At 39.4% G+C, this 15,000-nt stretch overlaps 1 protein-coding gene across 3 annotated transcripts; it reads right to left on the bottom strand.

Moving 5' to 3' along the window:
- Positions 1 to 4,025: 4,025 nt before the first annotated feature.
- LOC138008904 (galanin receptor type 1-like) lies at positions 4,026 to 14,241 on the bottom strand. Of its 3 annotated transcripts, XM_068856212.1 has the most exons (4): positions 13,550 to 13,895; positions 10,217 to 10,370; positions 8,157 to 8,389; positions 4,026 to 7,369 (listed from the first exon to the last, which is right to left on the bottom strand). In XM_068856212.1, exons 3-4 carry the CDS (start codon positions 8,262 to 8,264, stop codon positions 6,476 to 6,478), a joined length of 1,002 nt encoding a protein of 333 aa, XP_068712313.1. In that variant the 5' UTR covers positions 8,265 to 8,389; positions 10,217 to 10,370; positions 13,550 to 13,895; the 3' UTR covers positions 4,026 to 6,475. The 3 variants fall into 3 exon arrangements, with proteins under 3 accessions (XP_068712313.1, XP_068712314.1, XP_068712312.1); XM_068856213.1 differs by lacking the exons at positions 10,217 to 10,370; positions 13,550 to 13,895 and adding an exon at positions 14,168 to 14,241; XM_068856211.1 differs by lacking the exon at positions 10,217 to 10,370 and having other exon boundaries at positions 13,550 to 13,896.
- Between the last annotated feature and the right edge of the window lie 759 nt (positions 14,242 to 15,000).

Below are 15,000 nucleotides of genomic sequence, written 5' to 3'. Positions count from 1 at the left end.
ATGTATACCGAGCAATGTCGTCTTGTTAACAACCTTGTCTACATGACAAAAATGAACTTCTACTCAAACTTGATTGTACAGCACAAGGATGATTCAAATGCTCTGTTCTCATGCATTACTAAACTTTTGCATTATAAGCCTGTTAACTAAAGCGTTTAACTACATGTTTTGCTGATCTTGAACTTTCATTTCAGTTCAATGACTTCTTCCATAACAAGATTGTAACCATACGTGAAGGTTTAGATCTATTGCCTCAACCAACGTCTGAGATTTCATTTCTTTGTGAGTCACCACGTTGTCAATGTGAACTGTTCAACTTTTCAACCGTCAATCAAGATGAACTGCATCCCCTAATTAAGAAGATATCTTCTAAGTCATGTAATCTTGATCCTCTTCCTGCAAAACTTTTACAAAGTTGCTTAGATCTTCTACTTCCAGCCATCACTAAAATTGTTAACTCCTCACAACATCGGGCAACGCACTTAATTCTTGCAATGAAGATTGCGATAGTATCTCGACTATTAAAAAAAAGCATGCCTGGATTTTGAGACATTTGGAAATTTTACCTGTTTCAAACCTATCGTTTCTATCTGGCAGGAATATTTCCAACATAACAACCTCAACGAAATTTTCCAGTCAGCTTACAAGCTCTTGCACAGTACTGAGTCAGCTCTTTTAAGAGTCCAAAATGATGTACTTCGTTCGATGGATGGTGGACATGAGGTTTTTTCTGCTTTTCCTCGATTTATCTGCCGCCGTCGACACAGTGGACCATCAAATACTGTTACAGAGAATGTCGGTTGGGTTTGGCATTCAAGGTACTGCCCTCGAATGGCTCCAGTCATATTTGAGTAACCGCCAGCAATTTGTGTCCATTGATGGAGTACACTCATCAATGAAACCTCTTCAAGGAACTGTACGTAATCTGTACTCAAGGTCTGTTACTCTACCTCCTTTAAACAGATCCAATAAGCGAAATCATGAAATTCCACAACATGAACTATCATACGTTTGCTGACGATACTCAAATATATTATTCTTTCAAGTCAACGAATCCTGACTGATTCCAAATCTACGATTGAGGCATGTGTCAGTGACATCATATCCTGGATGACTGTGAGTCATCTCAAGATCAACAGTGACAAGATATAAATTTTAATTTGCTTCTCGCGTTTCTACAAGTCGAGTCAGACATGCGTCAATTCTATCCAAGTGGGTAATGACAATATCTTACCATCTCAGTCATTTAAAAACATTGGTGTATTGTTTGCATTGAAAGAACATTATCCATGCAGGATCAAGTGAGCAAAGTGTGCAAATCATGCTTTTATCATTTAAGAAATATTAGTAAGATTTGGAGGTTTTTGAGTTTTGAAACTACGGAATTATTAATACATTCTTTGATTACTGTTAAACTAGATTACTGCAACTCGCTTTTTTATGGTTTACCTGAATATCTTATTTATAGACTTCAAAGTATTCAGAATGCCGCTGCTCGTTTCATTACATTTACCAAGAAGCGTGACCACACCACACCCTAAAGCAACTACATTGCGGGTTACCTGTGAATCTGCGTATAAAGTCTAAAATCTTAGTATTTGCTTTTAAATGTTTTAATAGCTTAGCACTTGTATACTTTTCTGATCTTATTAGTCACTATGAGCCAACTCGTGAACTTCGTTCGTCTTGTTCCAATGACTTAGTCGTTCCAAGATTTAACTTGACTTAAATAGTTATGGCCGAAAGGGCCTTTTCAGTCGCGGCTCCTCTTCTCTGGAAAACACTTCCTATTCAATTGAAATCTGAACTGAGTTTAGATGTTTTCAAGTCTAAGTTGAAAAACTTTCTTTTTAATGATGTGCATAAGGCAGGGAATAAATAATTAGATTTCGAATTTCTTAGGTTTGTTGATATAATTAAGTTATTTTTCATTCAGGTATATATATATATATATATAAGTTTCTTTTCAATTATAAAGCGCTTAAAGCCTTTTTTATTGTATAGGCGCTATATAAATTAAACTTATTATCTGCACTTGTATACATTTTTTTCACTTATTAACTTTGTTAAACCTCGGAAGGGCTCTGATTTTGCATTTTCAGTATACGAAATATGGAACTATGTTAATGAGTAAAAACAAGAATGTGAGAGAAATGGAATTTAACCCTTAAAGTCCCGAGGGGGCCCCCATCGACGAGTAAAATTGTCTGGCGTTAGAGTAAAACCTACAAGTGGTACTATTGGGGCTATTGATAGACCACTAATCACTGATCAAGGAACATATGTAAGAAAGCGAAAACCGTCCAAATGGAGAGATGAACGTGGTCATTTTGGCACTGTCTGGATGAAGAGGAATTTTCCAAAAGTACTGGGCAATATCGGAGCAATATCTTCTAAAGTAGGCAACACAAATCCTGCCCGCTTTACAGCACTATTTAGCTGTCTCAGATCGACACAAATCCTGAGCTTCCCCTTACTTTTCTGTACTGGTACCATGGGTGCACGCCATTCTGTTGGTTTTGTTTCTTGTTACTCTTTCAATGATACCAGCTTCTTCCATGCGTTTCAGCTCTTTTTCTGCTCTAGGCATTAGAGGGAAGGCAATTCCTCTTGCAGTGTTTATACAATAAGATTTAACATTTTCTTCCCACTGGATCTTTACTGTCTCTCACTTTAACAGACCTATGTCTCCAAACAACTCTCTATCCACTTCATCTAATCTCGCAACAAAACCCATTTCGCAGGCTGCTTCTCACCCAAGCAAATTACTTGCATGTTCCCCACTGATAACAAATTAAAGATGTCAACTTCATTCTTCTTATCACAATGCATCAATGTTGTTGTCAACTGTCCAGCACACTGTAATTTACCCTCTGGACAGAAAAGGGCTATCTTAGATAGATATAACTTGGGCTGGTTTGGTAAACTGTCAAATTTTTACTTCGACATAGCGGTAATATCAGCGACTTATCAGTTTTGAACGCTACTGGCCTACCGCTGACCTCGAGCTGCATTTTCCATTTATTATCCTGCTCTGGATCACCTGATAATGCACCTAACAACCAGTGATCGCCACTGCTATCTCTTGCAGCACCTCAACAACCTCTTTTCAGTTCTCTCACCGACTTAGACCAACCTACTGCAGCAATATGATCAACCTTTTGGTATTTCAAACAGTTTTGATACTTTGCTAGACAGTGTTCTAATTCTGGTTTTGGGTGGACGAGACCACATGTACCACACCTCTTTTGATTTTGTTTACTGTTTAAATCCTCCTTCTGTTCTTTTCCCTTCTTCCAACGTGTATGTACTGGCGTCTTGTTACTTTGCACCTCCTCCAGATCCTTCGATGCCAGAGAACTCTGATCAGAGACCTGAGCCTTGACCATTTCTAACTGGCGAGCTATTTGAATGGTTGGTTTCCAACGTTAAATACGACTTCAGGTGCAACTTCTGAGACACTTTTTGCCCAAAATTTCGATAACAATCCTGTCCCGTATCTGCTGATCACGACTAGTCTCGAAATCGCAGTGTTCGGCTAACTCGAAAAGGCTTCGTACGAACGATTCGACCGCCTCACCTCGGTCTTCTTATTTGATTTCTTTGGTGAAATCCTGCTCGCTAATGAATTATGTTCATCGAACTTTGCCAAAATCACGTCGAATTTCTTATTATCTCCCTCTCCCAAAGTAAAAGACTTGTACGCGTGTTCGGCTTCTTTTGCCACCGTGTAAATGAGATTTGATCAACGTGACCGCCCCTTATGTTTTCAAGGTCACCAAAAATAAATGACCATTCCCTTGAACGATCTATCACAGAAAGATCTAATCTTGGATCACATTTTTATCGGCCATGAATGTGTGTCCTGCTTACTGTTTCGGCAGGCACGTGTTCAGAATTGCGTCCTTGTGAATAAGGGCCTGTTTATATGGTCTCGGTTACCGAGACAGCCCTCCTCCCGAAACAACTTTACCGAGCGTCTATATGAGAATTGCTTGACCGAGACAAAGTTGACTCTCCTTAATTATCCATAGATTTTAAGACGCATCTTCAAAAAAGGCGTATCATCATTTGCCTTTCTTCCTTTCTAGTTCGCTTTTATTAAGTATAGTTTCACATTCAGCAAATGGACTGACAATCTTAACGCAGCAGTAACACGTAGTTTAAATAAAAGGCTGTATATGAATCGAGAGTTTCCGTTTACAGCGGTGAGAATTTTGACGGGAAAAAAACTTTTCTTTCGGAAGTAAACGCTAAAAACATGTATAAGCTCCCAAATTGTTGCTTCTTTGATTTTTATTTTATGCGTCCACATTTAAGATTTTGCTGTCTCGTCTCGGGTGGTCGAGGCAAACTGTTTACATGCGAAAACGTTGTCTCACCTGCCAGGGTTACCCTACCTGCCGAGGCGAGACAACTCGCCTCCCTGAGTGGTCTTGTCCACCCGAGTTGTCTCGCCCACCTCATGTAAACGGTTGATATAATTTTTTAAACAAATGAGTGGAAAAATATCTCGCCAGGGGTAACTCGGGGGGGAGGGTTGTCTCGGGTACCCAAAACCATATAAACAGGCCCTAACAATTTTTTATTCCGCCATTGGCTTAATTGTTCTTTCAATGGGACTCGCCTTCCCTGGTAGCAGAGGTCTCTTTTTGCATTCGCTGGTCTGATAAGTACGGGAAAAAAGACCTTTGCCATCAGTCGAAAATCACTTTGATCCAACCGCCGTCCACAACCTTGGACGGCACTCTTCAAACTGCACGCCTCATGACACGTTTGCTGACTGTGACGTGAGCCGGCTGTGTCCCACGCATTCAAGTTCCTTTACAGTAATTCCGCGGTTGTTAGGTGAGCCCACACAACATGTGGTATCACGTGAGGATTCCGTCGCTAAGTAACGGCCGTGCATACTCGACCTATGCCATGGCCGCGCCGGGATCTCTTTTCCCGTACTCGTTAGCCTAGCGACAGTAAAAAGAAAAGAGACCTGTGATAGCAGGGAAGGGCTCGTCCAACCTGGAAATAGATTAGATTTTATCACTCGCGTCTGATGCACATGTAAAAAATTTGAACGAAATCATGACAGTCATCATATCTTGCCGCTCCATCTCTCGAGCCAACGGCGTGCGGTGTCGTTGATTACCCTAAGGTCATCGTCAGTGCAGGATGGTTCGCATGGACAAGATGTCATAATGTGCTCCATGGTCTGTGTCTCAGCCCCATATGGGCATTCTGCATTTGCAGCATAACACCACTCGGGCATGTTATCGCCAGTTTTACCCACTTTTGCCATTGCCCTATTGAGAATAACCCACTCAATACGCGGCAAGTACATACATACATACATACATACATACATACATACATACATACATACATACATACATACATACATACATACATACATACATACATAATTTATTTGATAAAGCAGGTTATAAGTAAAATAGGCGAGACAAAAGTCCTGATGTGGACCTGCACTATCTTAACAGTACGTAAATTAATTAACTATATAAAAATAAATAATAATAATTAAATAGATAAATAGATATTAATGACAATAAGTTATGACTAATTTTAAAGAATGGAGAAGAATATTAATGACAAAAATTATGCTTAACTAATGTTAAAATCACTTAAAATCTGAGGATTTGTTGGTAATACTGCAGGAAGCTTTAGTAAAACTCATAGATTTCAGAATATTCTTATTATCCTTAAGTTTCCTCTTGAAAATAGCTAAGTTAGAACAGTTCTTGATGTCATCAGGAAGGAGGTTCCAAGCCAAAGCGGCTCTGTGCTAAAAGGAAGATCTGCCCACTTCTGTTCTTGGTCTAAGAATCTCAACACTTAGAGATTTTCTAAAATTATAAGTAGTCACGGGTTTAACTATTAAATCATTAAGAGGTTCAACGCAGTTTCCATAATAGATAATATATGTATGTGATAACTAAAAGTCTCTTGATGTAAAATAAATTAAGAGAGTTCCAATATGGAGCGTTCATGATATCGTCATTTGGAATGTTTCAAGGTAAATTGTGAATAATTCTGGTTGCTCTTAAATGAGTCCGAGCCCGTTGGAAGGCTTTCACTGGGTTCTGGCAGTGCTCCGTTAGCAGAATGCGGGTCTGCTTCTTTCCACTTCTGTAGTCTATACGAAGGTGGTGAAGTCCCAGTGAGGTCGTCGACTGTGGCAAAGCTCCGACTGCATTGGAGGCGTCTAGGTACCTCCTGGTGATCGTCAAGGGGGTGCCTTGGGTCGCTTAGTTGTTTGCTGCGCTCCGCTCTCGCAATTGTCTCCCGACGAACTTCAGGTGGAGATATACCGCTTAGTCTGTATAGAGCAGGTAGAGGGGTGCTTTTCAGCGTACCGGTGAACTTGACCTTGAACAAGGGCTTTCCACCCACTGTTTCCAAAACGGCTTCGTAATCTCGTTTCTCTTCGAGCTCCAACTTTTTCGCCCTGAATACTTTAAAATCATAGTCTTGTATCGATAAATTCGTGAGATGGTTTACAAGATTCATTAAATGCAAATTCAACACAACAGTTATCGGACAGGTTGTTTTTTAAGTAATCGTCACTGCTTTGATCGAAACCCAACTCAATGATTTTACTCGGTACTTCGTAGTCACCAGTTGTCCTTGAAGTATAGGTACTTCCTTGAACGCTCAGCCATTGTCTTATTGTTCTTCCTCCCATTAACTCGACGAATCTTCTTTTTGCAGCTTTAAATGTCTTTCCTCCAACACTAAAATAGTAAACAAACGGATTGCACATTGAGTTTGCCAATCCAAAGCCATAAGTGGTGAGTCGAATAGCATCCATAGGGTTTGGGGGTTCTTTGAGATATCGTTCTAAGATTCCATGATAGACAGCAAACGGCAGCCAACAAGCAAAAAAGCAAAAGACAACACTCAACAATACTCGCAGAACCCTCTTTCGCGATCTTTCTAAGATCTTTGCATTTGCAATAGCAATGTCTCTAGGAGTTCTGGAAGATGAAAATCTCCGATCTCTTGTCCATACCACTCTTACAACACAAACGTACGATATGACCATTGCCACCAAGGGAATAAGAAAACCAAACAAGAATGAAGCAAAAAGGACAATCTTTCCTTGAAGAGTACTTCCCTGCGTTGTACTGCAATAATACACCGTTGTACTGTTGTTAAACTTGATAGGAGCAACATCGGCCGTGTGAAAGACAGGGAGGTTTTGACTTGTGCCGTACACCCAGGCAAAGAGAGTTAACCAAGATGGTTTGAAGTACCAAGACCTTTGACTGCGAGAAAATTCTTGCTTGACAAATGTCATGTAACGGTCGATACTTATGGCTGTCAATAGGCTGATTGAAAGTACAGGTCCAAGGTTCTATACGACAAAAATATACAGATAAATTTATTGTATGTAATCTATGAGGAAGGACCCACAAAGACAGAGCTTCACAAGCACACGTTAATACACTACATCAGGAACCCATGAGTAGGAGCGAGCAACTCCCATACTACGCCTTTGTCACGGCATTTTACTGACCAATATATTTTTGGACTACTTTTGCCGCAAAACAACAAAGGCAGTTCCGGTTCAGTGACGCTATGACGTTAAGTTAGTTTCCTGTTATTGGTCACCGGTCCCATTAGCGGGAAATTCAATCCAAAAGTAAATCGGTCTATGAAAACGTCGTGACAGGAATATGCTCGCTCCAAATAATGGGCTCCTAACGACATGCGAGACAGATTCTTTTCGATGGTGTCTCAGTATTTTAATGTCCCTGGGAACAACCACAGATGAACGGTTGTAAGACGGCTCCTAGCGTTAATCGTCGTTCTGCCTTACTTAAGAAGACAAGAAACTCTGGCAGATTGCAAACGTGGTACATTCTCCGCCGTTGGGATTTCGAGGATACCTTAGTCCAAATGGGTTTCAAAACCAAGTGACCTCCTGCATAAGAGAGCTCGCCCTGCTAACTATTTAAGGATGCTCACAACAGCTTCAACACTTTCAATAAACTGTACTATTTGGAAGGATTGAATCTATCCATCTGTTATTTCACGTAACGGCAATGTGGTACCACATTAAGGAGCAATAATTTCTTTACAGGATGTACTCATTGACAAGACGCAATAATTCACTATGGCATCAAAGCAGCCATGCATACCTGCATAAATCTCGATAACTTACACAGGCCATGGTCGGTTGAACGATACTCTCGGGGGTAGTGAAAGTTAATATAGATGGTCAGCGGTACGCATAGCAGGCACACCATCAAATCAGATATGGCCAAGTGAAGAAGAAACAGCTGAACAGAGGATTTCTGACCTCGACGGCGTAAAGCTGTGATAAAAGCAACCACGATCCCATTACCAATAATTCCAATGACAAAGATCAATCCTACAAAGGAAAGAAATCGTACGTGATGACGCCGGTAATTGTTAGGTTCGCAAGTACGCTGGGGGAAAATGCTTGAAGCCATCTAGATATTTGTGTGTAGGGTGAATCTACGGAATCTGATGTAATCTTCGGGAAGGTTAATCCTATTGGAGTTATAATCTTAGGAAAATGGAGTCTATGAAGCCTGAATAAAATACAGTGCGGTGAATATTCATGTACAGAAATAGTTAGTTAGTTAGAAAACGTAAGCAAGATCAACACTTGACAAAGGTTTGTTTTTCAAAAAAATGGACCAGGCATTTGAATAAAAGCGAGGCTGTAGTTGACCTTGATTTGATACAAACCTCATTGCATGTTGTTGCAATGCTAACGAGTTTCTATTTACATATAAGAAAAGCAGTGAGGTTTGTATCAAAACTAGGTCAACTCCAGCCTCGCTTTTATTCAAAGGCCTGGTAACTGAGCACAGAAATGTAAAATGGTCTATACTACCAGAAACCCATAAGGGTTGAAACGTGTAACGCGCGTTCACGACTTCCGAATATTCAGTGCGAACTGATTGGTTGAATGTTTCACTGCTAAGTACCATATTTGGAAACCCCTCGCTCTTGTTGTTCCAAATATGGTACTTAGCAAATCGAATATTCAGAAGCTTGTTTCCAAGCACACAAGGGGCCGTTACACGTTTCAACCCTTATGGGTTTCTGATACTACTCGTAGCGAAGACAACTCGGACTGAGTGCGGTTCGATCGTAAGTAACCTGCGATCAGGCTCTATTTTAGTTCCACGCGGTACATAATGTGGAGTTGCCGAAACGAAAAAATTTTAGCGAGCAAAGAAATAAGAGAACATATGCGCGAAGCTAAAAATGGGCATGATCGCAGGTTAGATCGTAAGAAACGAATCAGACCATTCAATCAGGTTTATACCACAAATACTTTAATACTGTACTATGTAAAATACTTAAAAGTCATATGGAGGCGGTAAGTGGTTATATTAGGGCGTTGGGTTAGCATGCGGTTGCCCAGGGTTCAAATCCCGTGCTAACCTCTGGTTTGGATTTGTTTCATGTTGTCCTGAATTCAACTCTATCAGTGGTTTTTAAAATAATTTTATTTAATACTGAGGGAAGGAATGAGCTTCCCAGATTTTAGATGCAGCAAAACTATTACTTATACTTGGAATAAATGGTGAAAATATAAGTAACAAATCTGGTAGTATAGCTATAAATCTCAGTGTTCCAGAGATTATCGCCGTGATGTTTGTGGGGTAAATTTTATTTTTATGTATAAAGAGGAGTACTTTAAATTTGTAATACAGCGGCGTAGCTGATGATGTGAAGCGTAATTATATCAGTGATGTGAGAGAAAGGTTGATGCTCTTGCCCAGACAATTAGAGGCCACTGGTAGAGATGTTGGAATAGACATCGAAAAAATATGAGAATAGTACGGGGAGTTGTAGTTAAAACAGATCAAAGGGTTCGAGCTACTCCTTGAAGTCCTTGAAAAGCCCTTGAATTTAATTTTCGACTTCAAGGGCGCTTGAAAAGCCGCTCTTGAAAAAAAGGATTTGCTGGGAAACTGCTTGAAAACTCCTTGAATTTTTGCTTGGGTGAAAATTGTTGAGATTGCACCATGCTAAGTTACTTGAATGCTCCTGGAATTTTATATACAAAATCCAGCACGAACTCTGGATCAGCGCACGAAACGTGGCTCAAACGCGTTTCAACAAGTTTTAGGGAATGATGTACAATAGTCGAAGGATTAACCCAACAACACAGTTTCACGTAACGGCAATGTAACTTGATGGTACCAAATGTACTTACTTCACTAATGTGACGTAATAGGTTACCATTGCAAAAGACGACACATCTAAAAATGCCCCATATTTCGTCTTTAAACGCTTGTATCCCAAACACGAACTCTGTGACCTCCATTTCTCATTGCCAGAAAGTGATTCGCAGGTTAATATCAAAGTTTCTGCAAAATTTTTAAAACGTTTCTTGAGCTACCAATTCTCCAACTAAAGGTATCTATGAATCAACAACTACTGACTCAAAAATAGTGAAACTTCAACGCATTTTTATTTTAGCTTATAACTAAATTGAATGGTCTTATCATTACTTGGGCAAGGAAAACATTTGATCCTTGGTGGTTTTCTTTGCAGATTCTTCTACACGGTGACCTACTACTCTTATTATTTAAATCATATGACTTTCGTTATGTCTGACTTCGCCTTAAAGTCTAATTTAAAATCCTGACCACCAAGGTATTAAAAAAAAAAACGGGAAAGAAATTTGTTTGTTTTTCACTCTTATCTCTAGCTAACAATCATTCGCCGAAGGCGAAGTGATTATCGGTGAATATTCACCGATAATCGCTGAGCCTGAGGCGAATAATTGTTTTGGTATAAATACACAGGTGATTATTTCAAAAAAGAGAAAAAAAAAACATTTCAAGGCGAAATCATCTTCACTTACAGTGTCAAAACGACTACTAGCAGCCATTTTGTCCTTCGAGGTGATTATCGGCTGATAATCCGAGATAGCGAGCCAATGAGAGCGCGCGATATTGTATAATCACCTGTGTATTTATACTAATGTAAATTATTAAATTCTCAACCTCGGATAATGCATTTCGCGTGCTCTGATTGGTTCACTCAATCTCGGTTATCAGCTCATATACGTTGGTTTGACCTTATATGGTAAATGATTGCGTTAAGCGATGCTAAACTTGAAATGTTTTCGCCGGAATGCGAAATTACTCTTTGAATAAAGCAAAAAAGGAGAAAAAAAACTTTTTTTGTGGAAAGTTTGGATCAATTCCGACGTTTAGAAGTACGCGAAAAGGCAAGGAATGTTTTTGTGATGAGCCTGCGTCTGTCTGACAACAAGGTATTACACAACATCCCATCAGTTCTCATCAAGTTTTTTTCGATTTCGCTCGGATTTGCTCGCTTTTTCCGCTCGTATTTCGTTCTTCCAAATTTTTGAAGTTGAAGGAATTTAATAAAACAATTATTCCATTCGTGCTTGTTGGATATGAGACTGGTTATAGCCAACTCGGCGCTACGCGCCTCGTTGGCTATTTACCATCTCATATCCAACGCGCGCTTATGGAATAATTGTTAAATATTCAATCTATTTAAAACGCAAAATCGATTGTTAAGGTAGTCGTTTTTATATATAGACAGGATCATGAGGTATACCGGGCTGCCACAATTGACTGATAGCTGTTAGGCCGGCAAGCAAAGAGATTTGACGAACATTTTGACAACAGAAATAGAAACCTAGAATTCGAAAAACAAATATGAAACCTATTACGAAGAACAAATAAACCTCTGTGGCTAAAAGCCATAGTGTGAATTTTTTTTTTCTGAATTGTCGTTAGATAGACGAAAACGGACAAGAAGGCATAGCATAAACTTGCCCGCTTCGTGTCTCACAACCTTCCTTTTCAATAACACCATGAAATTTGATAACCATATTAAAAATGGTAATTGAGAAGAGGTTTGGCTCAATGTAGTTCTGCTGAATCTCATGTATACACATCGGTGTCCTTGATCAAAGAAAAAAAAAAGAAAAATATGTTTACGTTGAAACGCCCGTCCAAAACAATAGCTGATCCTTCCATTTAGGTAAATCATGTTCAAACACTTTCACTAACAGAAAATCTTAAACAAATATGACACGAATAGAAGTAGAACTTTGCATCCAAACATACAATCATATCATCATCACGAACGAAAGGTGACATGATATGCTATGGTTAATGCTAGGAGAGCCGGCATATTACTAAGACGTTTGACAATTCAAATCTCATTAGTTATTCTTGTGATCTTATCATATCTTACGTTAACACGTCAATTTTAATATTGCTTGTCGTAATAAATATGAAAACCCAAATTTCACAACAGTCTTTTCGCTCTAAAAGAGAGTTCAATTGTACAAAAGAAAAGATAACATTTCGGGAAAAAATTAGCTCCTTACAGTGAAAGCATTATTCATTTAAGAATAATTTTGCCAGTTTTGCTTTCAAAAATTGACCGGCTGCCGTCTGATTAACCGTTCTATTTTATTACTAAGGCTGTAAAAATTAGCTCAAAACAAACTCCTTTTTCTTGACTTTCTGTTGTTTGGCTCCACAGAGATTTTAGTGAGAAAACGTCAGCTGGCTCGGGATACCATGGTGAAGTGATAACTGTGGTGGCTACTACAAAATTTGGCTCGTATAGCTGTAGTTTTAAATGATCACTTGAAGACTTTGCAGACGGGTAGGAGGGGAATCGTCGGCTTCCACTGATACCTCCGCGGGATAGGAGATATCGACATTTTTCCAAAGAAGGCTGAAAAGGACGAAATTTAGGAGCAGATAATTCTCTGTAACGTGCGAGTTTCTAAAATACTAACTGAACGACAAATTCGCAAATAAGAAATTTGTAGCACAACCGCAACTGAACATGTATAATGTTTGGTGCAAATCAATCCATTTTTCAGCTGGGAAGGAAGATTTTTGCAAATGGATTGTAAATAACGTTATGACAGATCTCAGTTGAAAGCACACAGGTTGTATTTTAGGCGATGTTTAATTTGGGTTGACGAAAATTCCACGCTGCTTGTGATCCCGTCTACTTCTATATATCTAGATTGTATGACGGAAATAAGTGATGATTTTTTTCTTTTTAGGTCATCATATGGTTGTCCATAGTGGTTGTCCACTAGATATGGCGAATACTGCACTACGCAAATCACCGCATACATGAAAGCTAGTGACAATGGACACGGCTACTGAGATCTACTGTCGTCAACTGTAGCCGTGTCCCTAAAAGGACAGTTCCTTGCGAAAGAAGACCCGTTATAAAGGTCTAGTTGCAAGGCATTATGAGAGAGAGGGTGATCCGTTCCGAACACTCATTAAGAAGATTTTCTTTTTTTAGCGTTGAGTGACTTACAGAACATCGACTGCATAGACTTTGTGTCAGCGCCACAAACGTTTGAAACCACATGAAAACGTTTAATTAAATGAAAATACGTTTAATTTTACATTGGTGGCGTTAGGAGTAGATCGTTAATGAAAATGGAATGCCTCTTCTCAGATGTGACACCGATGAATGTTTTAAGTTAGTGCATTTGAAAGATGGTCAGTTGTATTCTGCTTACCGTATAATGCCATCGTTATGACAAATGCTTCACTTTGGTAGTTCCAAGGTTGAACATCTGTCAGATAATTCGCCATTTTGCACTTTTAGCTGGTAATTTAACTTAACCTGTTAAAGGTTCTTACTTGGTGTTATATAAAGTCGACACTCGAACGAATTAGCACAAAAAGACAGCGGAAACACATACGTACGAGTAGAATTTGAGTTGCTGTCAGTCTTCTCGACAAAAACTTGTCACATTTGTTTACTTTCCCATGTAAAAGGAGTTTTGAGAACAAGAGATCCGTAGGTTCACAATGGAACATCTGCCTCGAACCCAAACTGTCGGATCCTCGAAGTGGGTTGAAAGCGATCCGAGAGGGTGGGACGGAATCGCCCTTCCACGTGACCCTTTACTCTAAGCTTTTTGTGAAATACCTAAGTAAGATCCAGTGACCTATAATTATGTATTGAATAGACACGACTCTTGTAGTTGAAGGTTAAAATCGAGTATTGTTCTTTTCATTTCCTTTAACTAAACTATTCTGCACCATTGTTTATGCAATATTCAAATTCCATGGCGAAAAAAAAGTAAATCTCAGTCCTGAAAAAAGTGTGTCTTTCTAGCCGAGACACTCACCTTTTATCACTTACTTTCTTGGCAACTTTGGACTTCTTGCGTTTCATTTTGAAGTTAAAACGATTAGATCACTCCTGAAAGCAGCATCCCTTTGTCTTACAGTTTGTAAAACGTTTCTTACTCTTCGTTGCATGATATCCGTCTTAAAGACCACCTGTTGACCCCGGCATTTTGAGATTTGTAGGAGGTCTTAGTTAATTTCTGAGGCTTGGTGGGGTCTTACCATCCTGTTGAAAAGCATTCATAAACGTTGACTCTTTCTCTTCGAGTTAAGAGTTAAGAAAGGCTCTGCTAGCAGCTAGGGTGTTGTCTTTGAAAGCCGATCAAACGACTTTAATCGGGTCGCTAGCCTTCCGCGGCTCATTACTTTTAAATTATCTTTTTCCTGCATGTTCTTCTCGGTCTACTCTTCGCAAAGTTAGGGGTCTTTAGCTTACTCCCGAGTAAATGAAATACATTGAAACCTCTATTAAGCGACCACCCTCAGGGTAACGGCTAGCGGCCGCTTAATGGTGGTTGGCCGCTTAACCATTTATAAAGTTTCGTCAGAAATTAGCATAATCTTAAGTAGAAACGTCACCTAAAACAAACACCTTCAGAAGCTTGTGACAACTTCCGCACAAGGGAAAGCCCTAATACCGAACAAAAATACAGTACTGTTAGGAAAAACAAATTCTCCCCAAAATGTTGAGATGAGGTACGCTCAATTTAACATGGACAATCTAAATTATGGCGTAAACTGAGTTGAATTTATACCCGGAAAATTGTAACTGAAACGTTGCATCACAGGTCCATAATTAATTTATAAAAAATTGGCAAGGAAGTCTGTCTCT

The sequence above is a fragment of the Montipora foliosa genome, chromosome 6 (assembly GCF_036669935.1).
Source record: "Montipora foliosa isolate CH-2021 chromosome 6, ASM3666993v2, whole genome shotgun sequence".
In the NCBI taxonomy this organism is placed as follows: domain Eukaryota; kingdom Metazoa; phylum Cnidaria; class Anthozoa; order Scleractinia; family Acroporidae; genus Montipora; species Montipora foliosa.
The sequence above is the reverse complement of the archived record's forward strand: the minus strand, read 5'-3'. Positions and strand labels throughout refer to the sequence as shown.

What these genes read in the sequence shown, in the direction of transcription:
- LOC138008904 (XM_068856211.1), bottom strand. Translation starts at nt 13,625, where the DNA reads ATGGCGAATTATCTGACAGATGTTCAACCTTGGAACTACCAAAGTGAA. An exon ending in CATAACGATGGCATTATACG is followed by an intron (nt 8,390 to 13,549) that starts GTAAGCAGAATA and finishes TTTCCTTTGTAG; the next exon opens with GATTGATCTTTGTCATTGGA. An exon ending in AGTTATCGAGATTTATGCAG is followed by an intron (nt 7,370 to 8,156) that starts GTATGCATGGCT and finishes TTTGTCGTATAG; the next exon opens with AACCTTGGACCTGTACTTTC.